Raw genomic sequence first — 20,252 nt, 5'->3', positions numbered from 1 at the left:
GAAAGGATGGGGAAGGAAATCGGTCGTGCCCTTTCCAAGGAACCATCCTGGCATTTGCATGAAGTAATCTAAGAAAATCATGGAAAACCTAAATCACGATGGCCGGACGCGGGATTGAATCGTCGACCTCCCGAATGAGAGTTCAGTGTGCTAACCACTGTACCACCTCACTCGGAGAAAAGAATTATATATGTATTAGAACTTGAGAACACATCTTCTTTGTTTTTGTCAAATTAGTGGTTGGAAAAAAATTAGATGCTTTTGTCTATAAAATCTACACCTTCTAAGTAAGCTAATTATCAGGCAGCCAAAGTTACGAATTCCTCAGAGAAGTAATTGCTAGCAATGACTGCACTACACACCTTTACAGGGTAGGCAAACAGGCTGACGGCCCTCGGGTGTGTCGACGAAATGTTCGGCGTACAGTGGTGGGCATTCCAGCAGGCACACGCCGGTCACGTTGAAAGGTTTCCAGTTGAGGCTGGACAGATCGCCCTCCGCCTCTGGAGGAATTGGCATCTGCCGACACTCCGACTCGTTGATACAACGCCGGTTCAGGTACTGTAACATTATAGCGAAAAGATCGTGTCAACTTATATCATACAGGAAATTACTTTGGGCAGCAAACGCAGCAGTTCTCTTATGAATAAGGACGAGTTTACATACTTAGAAATTAGATTAAAGTTTTTCTACACAAATAAGTATCCTACAATGATTCAGTGGGCATTTCATATTTTTCATTTTCCATTAGTTCAATTTTACATTAATGATTCCCTCGGAATTTTTACGGACATATCAAATTAAATCCTTCGAAACTACTACAAAAGTACCTGAGTGCAGTTCAAGTCAAAAGCAGTTGGTTAGTTGTTTCATGTTCCACTGATTACAGTCGTGATCTCTCGCTATGATGTCAAATGAGTCAATTTTACAATTATAGCACACTTACTCCCCCCATGAACCATGGACCTTGCCGTTGGTGGGGAGGCTTGCGTGCCTCAGCGATACAGATGGCCGTACCGTAGGTGCAACCACAACAGAGGGGTATCTGTTGAGAGGCCAGACAAACATGTGGTTCCTGAAGAGGGGCAGCAGCCTTTTCAGTAGTTGCAGGGGCAACAGTCTGGATGATTGACTGATCTGGCCTTGTAACATTAACCAAAACGGCCTTGCTGTGCTGGTACTGCGAACGGCTGAAAGCAAGGGGAAACTACAGCCGTAATTTTTCCCGAGGACATGCAGCTCTACTGTATGATTAAATGATGATGGCGTCCTCTTGGGTAAAATATTCCGGAGGTAAAATAGTCCCCCATTCGGATCTCCGGGCGGGGACTACTCAAGAGGACGTCGTTATCAGGAGAAAGAAAACTGGCGTTCTACGGATCGGAGCGTGGAATGTCAGATCACTTAATCGGGCAGGTAGGTTAGAAAATTTAAAAAGGGAGATGGATAGGTTAAAGTTAGATATAGTGGGAATTAGTGAAGTTCGGTGGCAGGAGGAACAAGACTTTTGGTCAGGTGATTACAGGGTTATAAATACAAAATCAAATAGGGGTAATGCAGGAGTAGGTTTAATAATGAATAAAAAAATAGGAGTGCGGGTTAGCTACTACAAACAGCATAGTGAACGCATTATTGTGGCCAAGATAGACACAAAGCCCATGCCTACTACAGTAGTGTAAGTTTATATGCCAACTAGCTCTGCAGATGATGAAGAAATAGATGAAATGTATGACGAGATAAAAGAAATTATTCAGGTAGTGAAGGGAGACGAAAATTTAATAGTGATGGGTGACTGGAATTCGTCAGTAGGAAAAGGGAGAGAAGGAAACATAGTAGGTGAATATGGATTGGGGGGAAGGAATGAAAGAGGAAGCCGCCTGGTAGAATTTTGCACAGAGCATAACTTAATCATAGCTAACACTTGGTTCAAGAATCATGAAAGGAGGCTGTATACATGGAAGAAGCCTGGAGATACTGACAGGTTTCAGATAGATTATATAATGGTAAGACAGAGATTTAGGAACCAGGTATTAAATTGTAAGACATTTCCTGGGGCAGATGTAGATTCTGACCACAATCTATTGGTTATGAACTGCAGATTGAAACTGAAGAAACTGCAAAAAGGTGGGAATTTAAGGAGATGGGACCTGGATAAACTGAAAGAACCAGAGGTTGTAGAGAGTTTCAGGGAGAGCATTAGAGAACAATTGACAGGAATGGGGGAAAGAAATACAGTAGAAGAAGAATGGGTAGCTCTGAGGGATGTAGTGGTGAAGGCAGCAGACGATCAAGTAGGTAAAAAGATGCGGGCTAATAGAAATCCTTGGGTAACAGAAGAAATATTGAATTTAATTGATGAAAGGAGAAAATATAAAAATGCAGTAAATGAAGCAGGCAAAAAGGAATATAAACGTCTCAAAAATGAAATCGACAGGAAGTGCAAAATGGCTAAGCAGGGATGGCTAGAGGACAAATGTAAGGATGTAGAGGCTTGTCTCACTAGGGGTAAGATAGATACTGCCTACAGGAAAATTAAAGAGACCTTTGGAGAGAAGAGAACCACTTGTATGAATATCAAGAGCTCAGATGGCGACCCAGTTCTAAGCAAAGAAGGGAAAGCAGAAAGGTGGAAGGAGTATATAGAGGGTTTATACAAGGGCGATGTACTTGAGGACAATATTATGGAAATGGAAGAGGATGTAGATGAAGATGAAATGGGAGATAAGATACTGCGTGAAGAGTTTGACAGAGCACTGAAAGACCTGAGTCAAAACAAGGCCCCGGGAGTAGACAACATTCCATTAGAGCTACTGATGGCCTCAGGAGAGCCAGTCATGACAAAACTCTACCATCTGGTGAGCAAGATGTATGAGACAGGCGAAATACCCTCAGACTTTAAGAAGAATATAATAATTCCAATCCCAAAGAAAGCAGGTGTTGACAGATGTGAAAGTTACCGAACTATCAGTTTAATAAGTCACAGCTGCAAAATACTAACGCGAATTCTTTACAGACGAATGGAAAAACTGGTAGAAGCCGACCTCGGGGAAGATCAGTTTGGATTCCGTAGAAATGTTGGAACACGTGAGGCAATACTGACCTTACGACTTATCTTGGAAGAAAGATTAAGAAAAGGCAAACCTACGTTTCTAGCATTTGTAGACTTAGAGAAAGCTTTTGACAATGTTGACTGGAATACTCTCTTTCAAATTCTGAAGGTGTCAGGGGTAAAATACAGGGAGCGAAAGGCTATTTACAATTTGTACAGATACCAGATGGCAGTTATAAGAGTCGAGGGGCATGAAAGGGAAGCAGTGGTTGGGAAAGGAGTGAGACAGGGTTGTAGCCTCTCCCCGATGTTATTCAATCTGTATATTGAGCAAGCAGTAAAGGAAACAAAAGAAAAATTCGGAGTAGGTATTAAAATTCATGGAGAAGAAGTAAAAACTTTGAGGTTCGCCGATGACATTGTAATTCTGTCAGAGACAGCAAAGGACTTGGAAGAGCAGTTGAACGGAATGGACAGTGTCTTGAAAGGAGGATATAAGATGAACATCAACAAAAGCAAAACGAGGATAATGGAATGTAGTCAAATTAAGTCGGGTGATGCTGAGGGAATTAGATTAGGAAATGAGACGCTTAAAGTAGTAAAGGAGTTTTGCTATTTAGGGAGTAAAATAACCGATGATGGTCGAAGTAGAGAGGATATAAAATGTAGACTGGCAATGGCAAGGAAAGCGTTTCTCAAGAAGAGAAATTTGTTAACATCGAATATAGATTTAGGTGTCAGGAAGTCGTTTCTGAAAGTATATGTATGGAGTGTAGCCATGTATGGAAGTGAGACATGGACGATAACTAGTTTGGACAAGAAGAGAATAGAAGCTTTCGAAATGTGGTGCTACAGAAGAATGCTGAAGATAAGGTGGGTAGATCACGCAACTAATGAGGAGGTATTGAATAGGATTGGGGAGAAGAGAAGTTTGTGGCACAACTTGACTAGAAGAAGGGATCGGTTGGTAGGACATGTTCTGAGGCATCGAGGGATCACAAATTTAGCATTGGAGGGCAGCGTGGAGGGTAAAAATCGTAGAGGGAGACCAAGAGATCAATACACTAAGCAGATTCAGAAGGATGTAGGTTGCAGTAGGTACTGGGAGATGAAGAAGCTTGCACAGGATAGAGTAGCATGGAGAGCTGCATCAAACCAGTCTCAGGACTGAAGACCACAACAACAACAACAGCACACTTACTAATGAAAACAATGTTAGCAAACTGACCATTTACGTGATTGTCTTAAGCCACTTTTTTTTTTATGCAGTGATTTACACACACACACACACACATACACGCAGTGATGAGAACAATCGAATGAAAACAGTCGATTCAGTTGGTTGTTGGAAAACAATCGACTGAACCATTTGTAGTTTTACGTACCAGATGAATCATTCATTCGCTCTTTTGAATGAAACCAATCAATGGGAGCTACGAATGAAAATAATTGAATCAGTCGATTGTAGCTTTGTACACATCGATTGGTCTATTCGTTCATTCTTTTAGTGACGCACACCGGCGCATTGAGTTTGAACTGAAATATTCGTTCGTTTTGCTATTATTAATCACTGGTGATTACTGCACTCTGTTATCGCCTGTCGTCACTGTTCTTACCGTTTAGATATTTGCTTCTTACTGAGCGCCAATCTGGAGTACATTCATGGCAAAATATTCTTGTTAACAGTGATTGAATTATTTATTGCCTGACTCAGCAGTTTGCCATGGCGGTCATGTGTGAGTGACGTATGCTTGCTTTTGTGAATGAATGTGTTTCTCTTTTTTCGACGAAAGCTGTGGCCGAAAGCTTATATGTATGTGATTTTTAAATATAATGTGTGTGTGTGTGTGTGTTTTAATTGTGCCTGTCTGCTACTTGGCGTGTTACCTTTATGGTAAATAACAATCTATCTTTTCCTACATTGTTGATATTCGTACCTGGAGTATCTAATATTTGATTTGTCTTAGTGAGGCATCTTCGCTGAACTATCAAGCAGTCAATTTGGGATAGTGTTGGTTTATCTGTTGGTTTATTCTTTATTTTGATATCATTGTATTAGGTTAGAGCATCAAGTGCCACAAATCAAACAGCACCAAAGTTAAGTAGCATCTGTAACATACTCTTAATAAATGCCATTTTTATTATTTATTTTGCTGCCACATTTCTGTTATAACGTGCCCTGTCAGAGCAAGTGTTACCTTAATAATCTTAAGGTGCGAAGGCTATGAACCATAGAGAGTTTTTTTGCTATTGTGGATATTTATATGAATTAATAGTAGCATTCAGTTACTACATTCGGACCGCCCGGTTAGCCGTGCGGTCTAACGGGACTGCTTTCCGGGTGGGAAGGCGTGCCGGTCCCCGGCACGAATCCGCCCGGCGGATTAGTGTCGAGGTCCGGTGTGCCGGCCAGTCTGTGGATAGTTTTTAAAGTGGTTTTTCATCTACCTCGGCGAATCCTGGCTGGTTCCCCTTATTCCGCCTCGGTTACACTATGTCGGCGATTGCTGCGCAACCTCCACGTACGCGTACACCGTAATTACCACACAAACATTGGGGTTACACTCGTCTGGTGTGAGACGTTCCTGGAGGGTCCACTATGGACCGAACCGCACAATAACCCCGGGTTCGGTGTGGGCGGCGGTGGAGTGAGTGGATTGCTGTAACCTGTTGTGGGGTTGTGAACCACTGCGGCGGGGACGAAGCCTCTCCGTCGTTTCTAGGTCCCCAGTTCAATACAATACAAATACTACATTCACAATAGTCTTTTCTGTGCAGTTCCTTTAATGTCTCTTTAATGCGCCATTGCGTAATGTAGTCTGTTCGTTTGTAATCTGTTTTCCTTTGCTAATGCCACAGCAGACGGGGAGGGAGAAAGTAAAAATATATTATAATTCTGCGCAAACCACTCTCAGAACAAGTGAATGGCGACTGCGATCTGACACAGATAGGTTTCTTTCTGGTAAAGGTTGAAATGTGTTATTTACGAACGAAGTTACGCAAAATTCGCGGTCCAGTCACATTAACGTGACCACCAGTCAAAATCCTGAATAACCACCTTTTGTACCGCGGAGTGCAGGGAGGGAGTCGATGAGGCTTTGGAAGGTACTGTCAGGGATCTGAATCCCTGCCGACTCCAGTGTGTTGGCCAGCTGCGCCAGGTTTCTCGCTTGAAGATCCACGACGCAAACAGCCCGACGAGGTGGTCCCACAGATTCTCGACTGGGCTTAAACCCGGGGAGTTTGACGGCCAGGGGCGGGGGGGGGGGGGGGGGGGGGGCGGTGTTGTAAGCCCGTGCTGGCGCTCTTCGAACGACACAAATACACTGCAAGCTGTGTGACGCGAGCCGGCCTAAGTGGCCGAGCGGTTCTAGGCGCTACACTCTGGAGCTGCGTGACCGCTACGGTCGCAGGTTCGAATCCTGCCTCGGGCATGGATGTGTGTGATGTCCTTAGGTTAGTTAGGTTTAAGTAGTTCTAAGTTCTAGGTGACTGATGACCTTAGAAGTTAAGTCCCATAGTGCTCAGAGCCATTTGAACCATTTTTGTGTGACGCGTTGAATTGTCCTGCTGGTAGATGCTGTTATGCTGGGGAGAAAAACTACATGTAGGGGTGGACATGGTGCTCAAGGATAGATGCATATTTGTGTTGATCCATCGTGCCTTCCCGAGCGAAGAGATAACTTAGGCCTACAGAGTGCCACGAAAACAATCCTCAGAGCGTAAGATGAACATCAACAAAAGCAAAACGAGGATAATGGAATGTAGTCGAATTAAGTCGGGTGATGCTGAGGGAATTAGATTAGGAAATGAGACACTTAAAGTAGTAAAGGAGTTTTGCTATTTGGGGAGCAAAGTAACTGATGATGGTCGAAGTAGAGAGGATATAAAATGTAGATTGGCAATGGCAACGAAAGCTTTTCTGAAGAGGAGAAATTTGTTAACATCGAGTATAGATTTAAGTGTCAGTAAGTAATTTCTGAAAGTATTTGTATGGAGTGTAGCCATGTATGGAAGTGAAACGTGGACGATAAGTAGTTTGGACAAGAAGAGAATAGAAGCATTCGAAATGTGGTGCTACAGAAGATTGCTGAAGATTAGATGGGTAGATCACATAACTAATGAGAGGTATTGAATAGAATTGGGGAGAAGAGGAGTTTGTGGCACAACTTCACCAGAAGAAGGGATCGGTTGGTAGGACATGTTCTGAGGCATCAAGGACAACGTGGAGGGTAAAAATCGTTGAGGGAGACCAAGAGATGAATACACTAAGCAGATTCAGAAGGATGTAGGCTGCAGTAGGTACTGGGAGATGAAGAAGCTTGCACGGACAGAGCAGCACGGAGAGCTGCATCAGACCAGTCTCAGGACTGAAGACCACAACAACAACAACGCTCCCAGCTGCACTACGGACGCAAACAACGATTTTTGCAGGGCTATGCAAGCTAATGGTCATCTGTCCAATGGCGCATTTAAACGGGTGCACGAACCAGGTGCCTGCTGCGAGGCCCGTACGCAGAAACGTTTGCTGAAGAGTCGTTGGGTGACACTATTGTGTAGCGTCTTGGTTAACGTCGGTGTTGAGCTGCTCAACAGTTGCACGTCTGTTCACCTGTGCACATCTCTGCAGTCGCGAACTTTCACCCCTGGCATCTATGGAGCGTGGTGAACCATAGTTGCCTCGGCGCCGGTTTTGGATAGCGCCATTTTGGCATGCACAGTGGCAGGAGAACAGTTTACAAATTAAGCTGTTTTGGAAATGCTTCCGCACTTGACCGTAACACCACTGACCGTGCTCTTTTGGACATAAGATAAAACGCATTGTTTTCGGATTGCGACAACGACGGCACTGTGGATAGTGTCCCCACGACATGCTTTATATACCCTCCATGTTTGTGCTTCCACCTGCCGTCTGTGAGTGGTTATTGGACGTTATCTCCGACATACACTATGTGATCAAATGTATCCGGACACCTGGCTGAAAATGACTTTCAAGTTCGTGGCGCCATCCATCGGTAATGATGGAATTCAATATGGTGTTGGCCCACCCTTAGCCTTGATGACAGCTTCCACTCTCGTAGGCATACGTTCAATCAGGTGCTAGAAGGTTTCTTCCGGAATGGCAGCCCTTTCTCCACCGAGTGCTGCACTGAGGAGAGGTATCGATGTCGGTCGGTGAGGCCTGGCACAAAGTCGCCGTTCCAAAACATCCCAAAGGTGTTCTATAGAATTCAGGTCAGCCCATTACAGCGATGTAATCGTCGTGTAACCACTCCGCCACAGGCCATGCATTATGAACAGCTGGTCGATCATGTTGAAAGATGCAATCGGCATCACTAAATTGCTCTTCTACAGTGGGAAGCAAGAAGGTGCCTAAAACATCAGTGTAGGCCTGTGCTGTGACAGTGCCACGCAAAACAACAAGGGGTGCAAGCCCCCTCCATGAAAAACACGACCACACCATAACACTATCGCCTCCGAATTTTACCGTTGGCACTACACGCGCTGGCAGATGACGTCCACCGGGCATCCACCACACCCACACCCTGCCATCGGATCGCCACATTGTGTACCGTGATTCGTCACTCCACACAACGTTTTTCCACTGTTCAATCGTCCAATGTTTACCCCCCTTACACCACGCAACGCGTCGTTTGGCATTTACCGGCGTGATGTGTGATTTATGATCAGCCGCTCGACCATGAAATCAAAGTTTTCTCACCTCCCGCCTAACTGTCATAGTACTTGCAGTGGACACTGATGCAGTTTGGAATTGCTGTGTGATGGTCTGGTTTGCCTATTACACATTTGGACCCTCTTCAACTGCCGGTGGTCTCTGTCAGTCAACAGACGAGGTCGGCCTATATGCTTTTGTGCTGTACGTGTCCCTTCACGTTTCCACCTCACTGCCACATCGCAAACATTGGACCTAGGGATACTTAGGATTGTGGAAATCTCGCGTACAGACGTATGACGCAAGTGACACCCAATCACCTGTCCACGTCCTAAGTCCGTGAGTTCCGCGGAGCACCCCATTCTGCTCTCTCTCGATGTCTAATGACTACTGAGGTCGCTGATATGGAGTACCTGGCAGTAGGTGGCAGCACAAGGCACCTAATATGAAAAACGTATGTTTTTGGGGATGCCCGGATACTTTTGATCGCATAGTGTAGGAGACGGTGACATTAATGTGACTGAACAGTGTATGTGCACTGTTTTGTGTCGCTTCTCAGCAACTTAAAGGAATGCAGATGAAAAAGGATTTTTGAAATCAAAACGTAAATAATCGCAAATATAGTCGCGAAATACGAGGGTCGTCCACAAAGTTTCTGTATCTATTCGCGGCAGCGTTACGATCGCAGTTCCGAGTATGCGCGGCAGTTACTCTGACTCAAGGAGAAGACATGTACGCCATTTTCAGATCGTTGCTGCCGACGTGTGCTTTGTAGTGCTTCTTTATAATGTCAGCCGTAACTGAAAATGCCGCCGCGTGCGAAATCAGATCTGTGATTAGTTTTCTAAATGCAAAGAAAGTTAAACGAAAGAAAATTGATCGGCAAATCTGCGAGATTTATGGACAAAATGTTATGAGTGATTCAGTGGTTAGAAGATGAGTCAGACTGTTCAGTGAAGGACGTTATCAAGTGCACGATGAAGGACGAAGTGGACGCCCGTCTGTGGTTACTGATGAACTGGTTCACACAACTGAAGAGATGATTGAGCACAACTGTAAGTTTAGACTTAGTGCCCTTGCTATGGAAGTTTGCAAATCTCACGATCACTAATCTAAGAAATTGTTACTGAAAAACTTGAAATTTCGAAAACTTTGCTCACGTTTGGTACCCACAATTATTACTGAACAACACAAAAAACAACGTATGGGCTGCTTCAGTTTTGAACACGCTACAATGAAGAAGGCGATGGTTTTCTTGCTCGGATAGTCACGGGGGATGGAACTTGGGTATCTCACGACACCCCTGAAACAAAACGGCAATCAGAATGGTGGCACACTTCGTCCCCAACAAAGGTTAAGCCTAAGCAAATCTCGACACCTGAAAAGTCATGTGCACCGTTTTTTGGGACAGAGAAGAATTTTGCTGACTGATTTCTTATCACGAGGCCAAACAATCAATGCACATGGTTACTGCCAGACCATTAAGAAATTGCGCCGCGCAATACAGAATAAGCGCCGAGGATTAACGTCAAAAGGTGCTTTTTTTTCTCTCCACGATAATGCCCGACATCAAACAGCGAATGTGACCAAACAACTCTTACGGGATTTTCACTAATATGCGTTTGATCATCCTCCACACAGCCCGGACCTCGCTCCTAGCGACTTTCATCTCTTCTTACACCTAAAATCTGTCCTTGGTGGCCAGCACTTCAACGATGATGACGAGCTGAAAGAACATGTTACCACATGGTTGAATACACAGGCGGCAACTTTCTATATAGAACACAAACAAAAACTTGTGCCACGCTATGACGAGTGCCTACAAAATTTCGGAAGCTATGTAAAAAAGTAGTTTAACAGTTGTAGATTTATATATAATAAATATTTTTTCTGTCTCTGTACACGTTTGTTTTATATAAACAAACGGAACTTAGGAGGTGCATTCAAGTTATAAGGCCTCCGATTTTTTTTCTCCGGACTGGAAAGAGATAGAAACATGCGCATTGTTTTAAAATGAGACCGCGTTCATTGTCAATACGTCCCACAGATGGCAGCACCGTACGGCAGATGGAATGTTACCGCCAGCGGCGAGAATGAGAACTGTTTTAAATACTTAAAATGGCGACGATTTCCTTACTTGAACAGCGTGCAATCATTCGTTTTCTGAATTTGCGTGGTGTGAAACCAATTGAAATTCATCGACAGTTGAAGGAGACATGTGGTGATGGAGTTACAGATGTGTCGAAAGTGCGTTCGTGGGTGCGACAGTTTAATGAAGGCAGAACATCGTGTGACAACAAACCGAAACAACCTCGGGCTCGCACAAGCCGGTCTGACGACATGATCGAGAAAGTGGAGAGAATTGTTTTGGGGGATCGCCGAATGACTGTTGAACAGATCGCCACCAGAGTTGGCATTTCTGTGGGTTTTGTGCACTCAATCCTGCATGACGACCTGAAAATGCGAAAAGTGTCCTCCAGGTGGGTGCCACGAATGCTGACGGACGACCATACAGCTGCCCGTGTGGCATGTTGCCAAGCAATATTTACGCGCAACGACAGCATGAATGGGACTTTCTTTTCGTCGGTTGTGACAATAGATGAGACGTGGATGCCATTTTTCAATCCAGAAACAAAGCGCCAGTCAGCTGAATGGAAGCAAACAGATTCACCGCCACCAAAAAAAATTTCGGGTAACCGCCAGTGCTGAAAAAATGATGGTGTCCATGTTCTGGGACAGCGAGGGCGTAATCCTTACCCATTGTGTTCCAAAGGGCACTACGGTAACAGGTGCATCCTACGAAAATGTTTTGAAGAACAAATCCCTTCCTGCACTGCAACAAAAACGTCCGGGAAGGGCTGCGCGTGTGCTCTTTCACCAAGACAACGCACCCGTACATCGAGCTAACGTTACGCAACAGTTTCTTCGTGATAACAACTTTGAAGTGATTCCTCATGCTCCCTACTCACCTGACCTGGCTCCTAGTGACTTTTGGCTTTTTCCAACAATGAAAGACACTCTCCGTGGCCGCACATTCACCAGCCGTGCTGCTATTGCCTCAGCGATTTTCCAGTGGTCAAAACAGACTCCTAAAGAAGCCTTCGCCGCTGCCATGGAATCATGGCGTCAGCGTTGTGAAAAATGTGTACGTCTGCAGGGCGATTACGCCGAGAAGTAGCGCCAGTTTCATCGATTTCGGGTGAGTAGTTAATTAGAAAAAAAATCGGAGGCCTTAGAACTTGAATGCACCTCGTACTTTGTCGACATACATCGTATTTTCGCAGACAAAGTTCAAACCAAGACTCAGGTTATCATCATGTAGTTGCAATTGCCAGTATCTGATAAAGTACAGTGGTTCCCTCAGATACCGACAATGTAAACGTCATGACAACATCAAAAACCTGTTGTTTTTGCCTAATCTTCGTAGAATAATTATCACTCAAAACACGTTCACATTTTACAAATTTGAATAAAATCTGCTGAATGACGATGGCACAAATGTGCTGAAACGTGTTTGGGTTTAGATTGGAAAAAAAAAAGAAAATAGAAAGTTTGTTTGCGTAAGAGGTGGACCTAGCACCCGGTAATTTTATCAGCAAGAGCAGTACAACCAAATGGTGAGTGTGATTAGTGAGTAGGTAGACAGTGAAGCAGAGGCTGGGTTCCCTCACCTGGTAGAGGCCGTGCGGGCAGCGCGCGACGCAGCGGCCCGGTATGGCGACGTGCCGGCAGACGAAGCAGTCGCGGTCGCTGGGCCCCGAGCAGCCGCCCAGGCAGCTGGAGTGGCAGCAGCCGCCGGCCGCGTCACACGCGCGCGCCTCGCACTGCGCCGGGCAGCCTGCAACACGCCACACACCGCTCTCATGTGCTCGTCTACCTACCAACACGAGGCTCCCAACCATGGAGGTAAGAATAGAGGGAGACGCCGTGACGTCACAGCTGTCAAGCTATGTGAAGCCGAGGGTAGCCATCTCAATCTGACCAAAACATTGCTGCTGTAAGCTTGTGTGCATAGGCTCGTCGCTCGCTTTTGGAAGGATTTTGCGCTATTTTGGTGACTTGTGTGGTGTTCGGATGTACGAATCGTTCTGATTGTGATGCGAAATCGAAGGGAATAACATTTCATGTGTAAGTTGTCTCGTTAAGTGTGATTTTACAACTTCATTGTGAATGAACGTGTGCTACATCGGTACTTGTACTATAGCGTGTTTTTCTCCTGTATCATTTTAGATGGTTGGTTGGTTGGTTTTGGGGAAGGAGACCAGACAGCGTGGTCATCGGTCTCATCGGATTAGGGAAGGATTGGGAAGGAAGTCGGCCGTGCCCTTTCAGAGGAACCATCCCGGCATTTGCCTGGGGCGATTTAGGGAAATCACGGAAAACCTAAATCAGGATGGCCGGATATCATTTTAGATTTCCTAAAAATGAAAGTCGGAAAGCTCTGGGAGAGAATGCCGTGAGGAGAAAGAATTGGCGTGCGTCTAAATGGAGCACTATATGTTCTCAGCATTTCCGACAAGAGGACATAGACCGAACTTCCCTTTCAACAGTAAGGCTCCGAGAAAATGCTGTACCATCAGTTTTCCCTACACACCCAAAACATTTGCAAAAGGTATGTTAATTCAAAGTATTAAATTCTTAGTTTTCAAGTTCACGTTTCAGTATAATACGTACGTATAGTCGATAATCGAAGTGTTGAGTAACTCACTTTGTCTTCATCATGTACCAAATTAAAAGCTAACACTACATTAACAGGCGTAAAGTATAGGCCTAAACAGGACACTGTGTAGATTTGCCATTCTATGTACCGTATTTCAGTAAATATTTGTGGTAATGAACAGTGTTTCCCAGTAGCGTAACGTAACTGAAATGTCCCAGTACGTATTACAAACAAGATGTATTTATGGGGCTTTGGAGGGAGGGTATAGCTAACTTAGTTTTCAGTTTCTATTATTTAGTTTGTGATACACGTTTATTACTGAATTAACAAAATTGTATCGTTTACATTGAAGGCTAGCTATTCGTAATATTACATTAAAAACTATTTTTAATCAGAAGAAACGCGGAATTTCGCCTTTACGAGATTTTATTTTAAACAAAAACTTTGAACAACCAATCTGATGACGTTACATGCGTATATGGTGCAATTAGCGACTGTAATACACGCAGCGCTATAGCACACTGGCAATGTTTTGATCAGAGTGTCATGGCAGCGAGCCACGCCCCCATGGCTTCAAAACGTAGTACGGCTGGGATACGTAGCGCCATCTCCCCTTAAGGTCGGGACACACACGTCCGGGCCGTGTCAGGGCCGAGCGCCGGACGAGCGACGGCCGTGCTCCGGTCCGTTCCTGCAGGGGCCACACATGGCCGGGGCACGTCCGTGTCTTTGTTGTTCCTTGTAGTGTGACTCGGACGCGGTGATCTTTGTTTCTGTTTGTGAAAGCTGTAAAACATGTTCACTAATTTTCGTAATAGTGAATTAGGACTTATAGCACTTGCTTTAGACGAAGAGGAAAAAGAACCAAAGCAAAACAGAAGAAGAAAATTATGGATCCACAGTGCCTGGAAAACAAGACCAGTACAGGGAGAGTTTCGAACATTATTTTCTCATCTCATAGATGATGAAACTAAGTTTTATGAATATTATAGGATGACGCAGTACAGCTTCTGTGAACTTTTAAAGAAACTAGAACCAAGACTGCGAAAACAGGACATTTTCTGGAGAGTATCAGTTTCACCCAAAGAACGACTGGCTGTTTTTTTAAGGTAGGTTAAAGAAAAGTACACAGAACACAAATAAATACGAAGTTTTAAGGACAGCATTTTCATTTTATTACTTTAGTAATTGAAAGATAAATATATAAGTTAGTAAATAATACAGTTAAATTTCTACTACCCTAAGAAGAACAAATGAGGACTATTCAGTGAATTAGTTTCTGAAGCTGATGAGGATGCAGGGGAACTTGGAGGATGATCGCTTTGGTTATTTATATACGAATTGCGGAAATCCCTTTGCAGATCCAAAAGCTGCTGTGTAGGTTCTGTTGACTCGTTTTCCACAGGTGAAGGATATGGTGTTGAAACAGATTTTGCTGAGGAATTGGAGGATGATGGAGTGAATTGATGGACTGATACGTCATTCATGAGTTGCTTCACCTCAAAGTCTTGTACAATTGAAAAAATCCTCTTTTAGCTTGATGACAAACTCTGTCTTTGTACTCGATATTCCTGTAGTTTTCACTTCCCTGATCGTAAAGAACAGGAAACTTATGAACTTCTTCTATTAGTCGTTCCACATCCATGTTTTGTACACAGAACGGTCTTGTGCAGTTGCACAGCTCACAAGACAGTTCTACCGTCAGGCCGTGTCCGTCACGTGAAAAATTAAACACGGCGAATCCCGCCCGGCCCGGCCCCGGCCCGTGGACGTTCCCCGTGCACGGCCCGGTCAAGTGGGGCCCGCTACATTTGTTTTAATGATGTATTTCGTTGTCCGGGTGACGGCCGATACTCGGACGTGTCTCGGCACGGCCACGGTCCGGGCATGTGTGTCCGGACCTTTATTCTTACCTCCATGCTCCCAACTCTATACTAGCCGAACATTTCTAAAGGTATGTTCCTACAAGCGCGGCACGCTTCCGTGATAGCTGTCTGGCATCTGCGGGAGTGGCCCAGCAGTCGTGGACTGTGCGCAGCAGTGGCGGGGGCAGAGTTTTAAACTCGTATAGGTCCTTCAGTAATACGTCCTTGGTTCGCCGCCAGGCCACTTGGAGCGCTGCAAGTCCATCACTCTTAGAACCTGTATAGCACGGCCAGCCAGAAATTCTGCACGCGTGCGGTGCTCCTGCACATGTGCAACTTCCGGGTCACGGCGTGCACGCCGCAGCCGCCAGCGTTCACGTAGTGCATGTTTCTACGCACAGATGTCGCTTTATCCACTTGCTGAGATATTCTGTACCGGCGCATTCTGGTGCTCTTTCCACAGCTTGCAAGCCAACCATGGGAAGGTATTTCGCGTATGAAACATTTAAAATATTGTCACAGTCTACTCATTGAGACGTCTACTTTCATGTTAACAGTTTAACCCAGTAAGACAAGTAATACAGTTAACAACCGTGGGTTTTTATTAAGGCAGCTTGACTGACGGCACTAAACACGCGTAACGTTTATCATCTAGTATTTAAGAAAGAGAGCACTTAGCGACTTCCAACGAACCTTGGTCATGATTTCAAATAACATAAACCAATGCAAGGTTCCCTGTAACTAATTCTCGGTGCCCTCAGTTACACCCACATAATTTCTGTCTCACTGACCTCTGAACAGAATGACAACCGCAGACCCCTCTATGATCACCTGTACCATTATTGCTACATCTTTCATCAGTTCCGTCTGAAATCTGCATAATAATCGACAATTAGATGAATGTTATGTTTCATCGACTTCAGCTGAGCGTAGCCCTTCACACATTTAAAAAAAAACTAAATGTAAGTATACAACAATCGGTTTAATGACCAATTTTCCTGATAATAGTGTAAAATGGAGCAGAATGAGACAATAATGCACAGTTAGCAAACAATAATCTTTAATTATGAAAGGAATAAATCCAAACAAGTTTATCACTCGTCATGAGATATGATATAGTTAATATCGGGCACAAAAGCACGGCTCATTGACAAACACAAGCAGTTGCGGGAGATTTTCACCACTGATGCTTGATCGAAACGACTGAGAACATAGATCTCCCGTCCTTAGCTTTTTCACAGTACCTGCCATTTCTCAGTACTTCTCTGTTAAGGTTACGGTCACCAGGGGTAAACGAGACTGGGTATGTTGCGCTCTTGCTTGTATCACACAAACAGGGAAGAGGAGCTGCCCCCGTTCATTTAGGACACATGTCTAACACCAAATGTCGCTGTCGCACATGTGCAGCACTTCTGCACGTCTGCACACTGTGCAGCGTTTGGCCGGCCCTGCTGTATAGGGAGAAAGTGGCCAACCGGACGATACGGCGGCCATTTTTCTGCCAAACTGCGGGCGGGACTTTTGAATGGCCAGTCGTGGAGTACACACTCACCGAATCAAAAGCACCTGACAATATGGCGAAATCATTCGTTAAATGCCTTTCTTTACCGCTATAATATACTCATAGTAGCCTAATACGTACAGCACAGGAAAATTTGATACAATGGCTGTAAAAATTATTCGTTACTTACAGTTATCTCCTTTAAAGTTCGTTCACTAGACATATTGCAATGAAAGTAACGTAAATAAAAAATATAGTATATAGAACTTGTTTCGTATCGGAAGTGCATAACGCCAAAGATTTAAAATACCTCTATTACGTCAGATGAATGAAAGTCGTAAGCAGTTGTTTACTTGTGACATGCAAAAAGTGGGAGACGTATTAGTACTTCTTGCCACGTCTTCAAACTTTTTGCATGTTACAAGTAAACAACTGCTTCCTAATATATATATATATACCTTTCGTAGATAACAAACGAAAAAGATTACAAAAATCAGGTAATGTTAAATGTAGGCTACTGTAATAATGACCAAATATAACAAGAAAACTACGGTATCCCTTCTACCCCACAGTGTTGTTGTTGTGGTCTTCAGTCCTGAGACTGGTTTGATGCAGCTCTCCATGCTACTCTATCCTGTGCAAGCTTCTTCATCTCCCAGTACCTACTGCAACCTACATCCTTCAGAATCTGCTTAGTGTATTCAGCTCTTGGTCTCCCCCTACGATTTTTACCCTTCACGCTGCCCTCCAATACTAAATTGGTGATCGCTTGATGCCTCAGAACATGTCCTACCAACCGATCCCTTCTTCTGGTCAAGTTGTGCCACAAACTTCTCTTCTCCCCAATCCTATTCAATACTTCCTCATTAGTTATGTGATCTACCCATCTAATCTTCAGCATTCTTCTGTAGCACCACATTTCGAAAGCTTCTATTCTCTTCTTGTCCAAACTATTTACCGTCCATGTTTCACTTCCATACATGGCTACACTCCATACAAATACTTTCAGAAATGACTTCCTGACACTTAAATCTATACTCGATGTTACCAAATTTCTCTTCTTCAGAAACGCTTTCCTTGCCATTGCCAGTCTACATTTTATATCCTCTCTACTTCGACCATCATCAGTTATTTTGCTCCCCAAATAGCAAAACTCCTTTACTACTTTAAGTGTCTTATTTCCTAATCTAATTCCCTCAGCATCACCCGACTTAATTCCACTACATTCCATTATCCTCGTTTTGCTCTTGTTGATGTTCATCTTATATCCTCCCTGCAAGATACCATCCATTCCATTCAACTGCTCTTCCAAGTCCTTTGCTGTCTCTGACAGAATTACAATGTCATCGGCGAACCTCAAAGTTTTTATTTCTTCTCCATGGATTTTAATACCTACTCCGAAATTTTCTTTTGTTTCCTTTACTGCTTGCTCAATATACAGATTGAATAACATCGGGGAGAGGCTACAACCCTGTCTTACTCCCTTCCCAAACACTGCTTCCATTTCATGTCCCTCGACTCTTATAACAGCCATCTGGTTTCTGTACAAATTGTAAATAGCCTTTCGCTCCCTGTATTTTACCCCTGCCACCTTTAGAATTTGAAAGAGAGTATTCCAATCAACATTGTCAAAAGCTTTCTCTAAGTCTAAAAATGCTAGAAACGTAGGTTTGCCTTTCCTTAATCTTTCTTCTAAGATAAGTCGTAAGGTCAGTATTGCCTCACGTGTTCCAGTATTTCTACGGAATCCAAACTGATCTTCCCCGAGGTTGGCTTCTACTAGTTTTTCCATTCGTCTGTAAAGAATTCGTGTTAGTATTTTGCAGCTGTGGCTTATTAAACTGATTGTTCGGTAATTTTCACATCTGTCACACCCCACAGTAAGTAGGCCAATTAAAAACTGTCTTCAAGAGTACCTACAATTATTTACTACGAATAATGTTTCAGCAACCACAAGAACTGCGGGAAACGAGCTTAAACTTGCCTGCGTCACCGTTTCCAGCAAGGACTGTCAATATTGGCTTCAGAAAGCCTTGTGATGCTACCAGTATGCACGAGCTGTTAAAGAAATAATAGCTTAAAAACCGATATACAACTAAATCGAACATGCATGCACGGCGCGTAACAAGTCTCTCAATAATTCAAATACCTTTTAATCGTTTCCAAAATTCCTCTGAACTTCAATTCAACTCAAAAGCACGGCGAACATAGGAAGCGCGAGAGACGTTTGGCGGCATTTTTCTGCCAAAGCTAATCAACCAATCACGGGCAACTTCACCTATGGCCACTCTCTCTGTATACAGGCCCTCTAGGAGTGATTAGAGAGCCTGTATACAGAGAAAGTGGCCATAGGTGAAGTTGCCCGTGATTGGTTGATTAGCTTTGGCAGAAAAATGCCGCCAAACGTCTCTCGCGCTTCCTATGTTCGCCGTGCTTTTGAGTTGAATTGAAGTTCAGACGACTTTTGGAAACGATTAAAAGGTATTTGAATTATTGAGAGACTTGTTACGCGTTGTGCATGCATGTTCGATTTAGTTGTATATCGTTTTTAGTACGTAATTAGCGTTTGCGATCTTAAATACGAGTTGAAATAATGAAGCGTTTTGTGATGAAGTCGGTAGGCCTACATGTTTGAAGTAAACACGTCGGTAATTGTACAGTATTGTTTTTGACATCTGTAATTCGTTCTGCAGACGTTCGTAAACGATGCCAGGTTGTGCTGCATTTGGTTGTTCCAATAGAGGCGAAGGTGGATTTCGCATGTTAGCATTTCCGCGCAATGAAGAAAGACGAAAGCAGTGGGCAGTCGCAGTCAACAGGGCTGACATAAATCAAACAGGAGCCTTGCGGAAACTAACCAAGTACTCTATGCGAAGTAAGTCGTTTTTGCTTTTTACTACATATAAAACAACTTGCAATATACATAGTTAAATTTGAAAACAGACCTGTAAATTGGCTGTGTGAAAATTATTATAACACATTATTCCTATAAACAAAGGCATTTAACGGATGATTTCGCTATATCGTCTTGTGCTTTTGATTCGGTGAGTGTGTACTCCACCACTGGCCATTCAAAAGTCCTGCCCGCAGTTTGGCAGAAAAATGGCCGCCGTATCGTCCGGTTGGCCACTCTCTCCCTACACAGGCTCTCTAATCACTCCTAAAGCCCTGCATAAGGAGAGTACGGCCAACTTGCCAGTGGCCGCCATTTTGGGCCCACTGCGCCGCTGGTGATACACTGACTTCTGCAGCATATTTAGCTGTATGCCGAGTGATCAGAAAGTCAGTATAAATTTGAAAACTGAATAAATCACGGAATAATGTAGATAGAGAGGTACAAATTAACACACATGCTTGGAATGACATGGGGTTTCATCAGAACAAAAAAAAATATAAACGTTCAAAAATGTCCGACAGATGGCACTTCTTCTGATCATAATAGCAATAATTAGCATAACAAAGTAAGACAAAGCAAAGATGATGTTCTTTACAGGAAATGCTCA

General features: G+C 43.8%; 1 protein-coding gene across 1 annotated transcript in view; it reads right to left on the bottom strand.

The window, feature by feature from the left end:
- LOC126088240 (insulin receptor-like) overlaps nucleotides 1-19,958 on the bottom strand; it is a 100,699-nt gene extending 80,741 nt beyond the window's left edge. The window contains exons 1-4 of the mRNA XM_049906370.1: nucleotides 19,946-19,958; nucleotides 14,017-14,169; nucleotides 12,395-12,561; nucleotides 363-561 (exon numbers count right to left, since the gene is read on the bottom strand). Of these exons, the coding sequence (XP_049762327.1) occupies nucleotides 363-561; nucleotides 12,395-12,561; nucleotides 14,017-14,169; nucleotides 19,946-19,958 (532 nt within the window). The remainder of the gene's footprint in view (nucleotides 1-362; nucleotides 562-12,394; nucleotides 12,562-14,016; nucleotides 14,170-19,945) is intronic.
- Nucleotides 19,959-20,252: the final 294 nt, after the last annotated feature.

The sequence above is a fragment of the Schistocerca cancellata genome, chromosome 6 (assembly GCF_023864275.1).
Source record: "Schistocerca cancellata isolate TAMUIC-IGC-003103 chromosome 6, iqSchCanc2.1, whole genome shotgun sequence".
Taxonomy (NCBI): Eukaryota; Metazoa; Arthropoda; class Insecta; order Orthoptera; family Acrididae; genus Schistocerca; species Schistocerca cancellata.
Note: the sequence above shows the minus strand (reverse complement) of the source record. Positions and strands in the feature narration are given on the sequence as shown.